At 33.2% G+C, this 1910-nt stretch overlaps 1 protein-coding gene across 1 annotated transcript; it reads left to right on the top strand.

Annotated features, from left to right (window-relative positions):
- Positions 1–1511, top strand: LOC132743008 (heavy metal-binding protein HIP-like). The gene is made up of 2 exons (XM_060731513.1): positions 1–434; positions 1096–1511. The coding sequence occupies exons 1-2, from the start codon at positions 119–121 to the stop codon at positions 1509–1511; spliced, it is 732 nt and encodes a 243-aa protein (XP_060587496.1). The 5' UTR covers positions 1–118.
- The last annotated feature ends 399 nt before the right edge of the window (positions 1512–1910 follow it).

Raw genomic sequence — 1910 nt, 5'->3', positions numbered from 1 at the left:
AGAAAACAAATCAAATGTATAACAACTAGTTGGCACAAGTTTCTTTTGTATTATCACTTCATGAAGCCGTACTGTTCATCTGTTCTAAGCAGTTCGTGAGGAGAGCCTGTAATCAAACATGTCGCTTTGTAAAAAGGTGTTTCTTCTTTTTCTTTTAACAAGTGGAAGGAATTGTGAAGAACCTCATTGTTCTAAATACGATTTTGAGGAAAAAGTGCTAGAAAAAATGGTGCGCATGGAATTTAAAATGGAGAATATGAAAAGTGAAGTTGAGCTATGTGTTAAACGAGTTGAAAGTATCAAGATGGAAGTGAGTGATCAGATGAAAACAAATGAACAAGAGCTGGAAAAAGGTTTAGAGGCCAGTATGAAAGAAGTCTCTGGTGTCACAGCGGAAGTTAAGACAAAGCTGAATGAATTTAAAGGTCTTACAGGTAACATTGCATTCATCATTCATTAACAGAAATTCTATCTTTTGTACTTGTATCATAGTAATAAGATATGTATAGGAGATTAAACGAAAGAGAAAACATTGACAAGTATTAAAAGAGGTCAATCAGATCAGCGTAAAAGAATTTATATCAAATATAGGACGACAAAATATCCGAATCTGTTCCACTTGTTTCACGAACAATAGTTCAAGCATTTATCTTGATATTATACATTATATATGTCCAAGATAAATAAAAGCTACGTGTTGAATAATTAAAATGTGTTTCATTAAACTCGCAGCAAGTGCACAAGTACACCTATGAGCCCATTGAGATAAAAGCAAAAGACGCATCATCATCATATGCACGGCCGTGCAATTGTTATTATTATGTAGTCGCAAAAGCGTCACGGAATTTTGAAAGTTTGTAGAAATTATAGTAATCATTGTGGCGGAAATATTATTAACCATTCTATTGAAGAGCAATAATTGAATTTTAAGCAGGGAAACATACAAGGTTATTAACACACGGAACAAAAAGTTGAGGATTCTATGAGTAATACAGTAGGAATTTCATTTCAAGGAAAAAAATCTAGTTTTTCAATTGTTTGCATAAAACAAATAATATCGCATGCTTTTAAATCCATAACGTTCTTTATTTTTAGATACTGTAACACTTACAGTTGCATTTAAGGCAAGATTAAATGCGATTGTGTCAGTGGAGAACAGTCAAGTCATAGTGTTTCCAACAGTCCTCTTCAACGAAGCAGATGCGTATAACCTTGGTACCGGAAAGTTTACAGCACCAGTCAATGGGTTGTACATGTTCAGTTTAGCTTTCTGTGTTTACCCCCAAAAGATCTTAATTGTTGGTATAATGATTGAAGGAACAAGATATACAACGTCATTGTTCAGAGGTGATGATAGCTATGGATGTTCATCTGCTGATACAGTTGCGATAGTGACCGCAGGACAGAAGATATGGGTCGAGGTTTTACCAGGCGGTAATACTGGCACCATTATAAACCAGGATGCTTATCGTTGGAACACATTCTCCGGGGCATTGATAAATACGATGTAACTGTTTGTAAACGTTGATTCAACACTTCTCTTTCTAGCTGTATCGAAAGGAGCCGAATATTTTAGTGTGATAATCATATCTTATCCTATTGTTGCGATACAAAATTTTAAAGTGCATAAGTGTTAGAATTATACAAAAATATTGTTATGAATGCAATAGTTTATATCACTGATAAATTAGAATAAGTGATGGTAATAACTGACATTAAAAGTGCACATTCGTTGTCTTGAAGGTAAATTTAACATTTTCTTGCTTCTAGTAAATATCTTTTCGTTTGTTTGTTTCATTGGAAAGACATATATTAAAAGTATTGGAATATACAGATTGCTGTAATTGTAATAAATTGGTTACAAATGTTTCGTTTTTCGCACTTATATTAAAAAAGTGATGGAAAAAAAA

The sequence above is a fragment of the Ruditapes philippinarum genome, unplaced genomic scaffold, assembly GCF_026571515.1.
Source record: "Ruditapes philippinarum isolate M1 unplaced genomic scaffold, ASM2657151v2 ctg12082_1_1_1_1, whole genome shotgun sequence".
NCBI classification, from domain to species: Eukaryota; Metazoa; Mollusca; class Bivalvia; order Venerida; family Veneridae; genus Ruditapes; species Ruditapes philippinarum.
The sequence above is the reverse complement of the archived record's forward strand: the minus strand, read 5'-3'. Positions and strand labels throughout refer to the sequence as shown.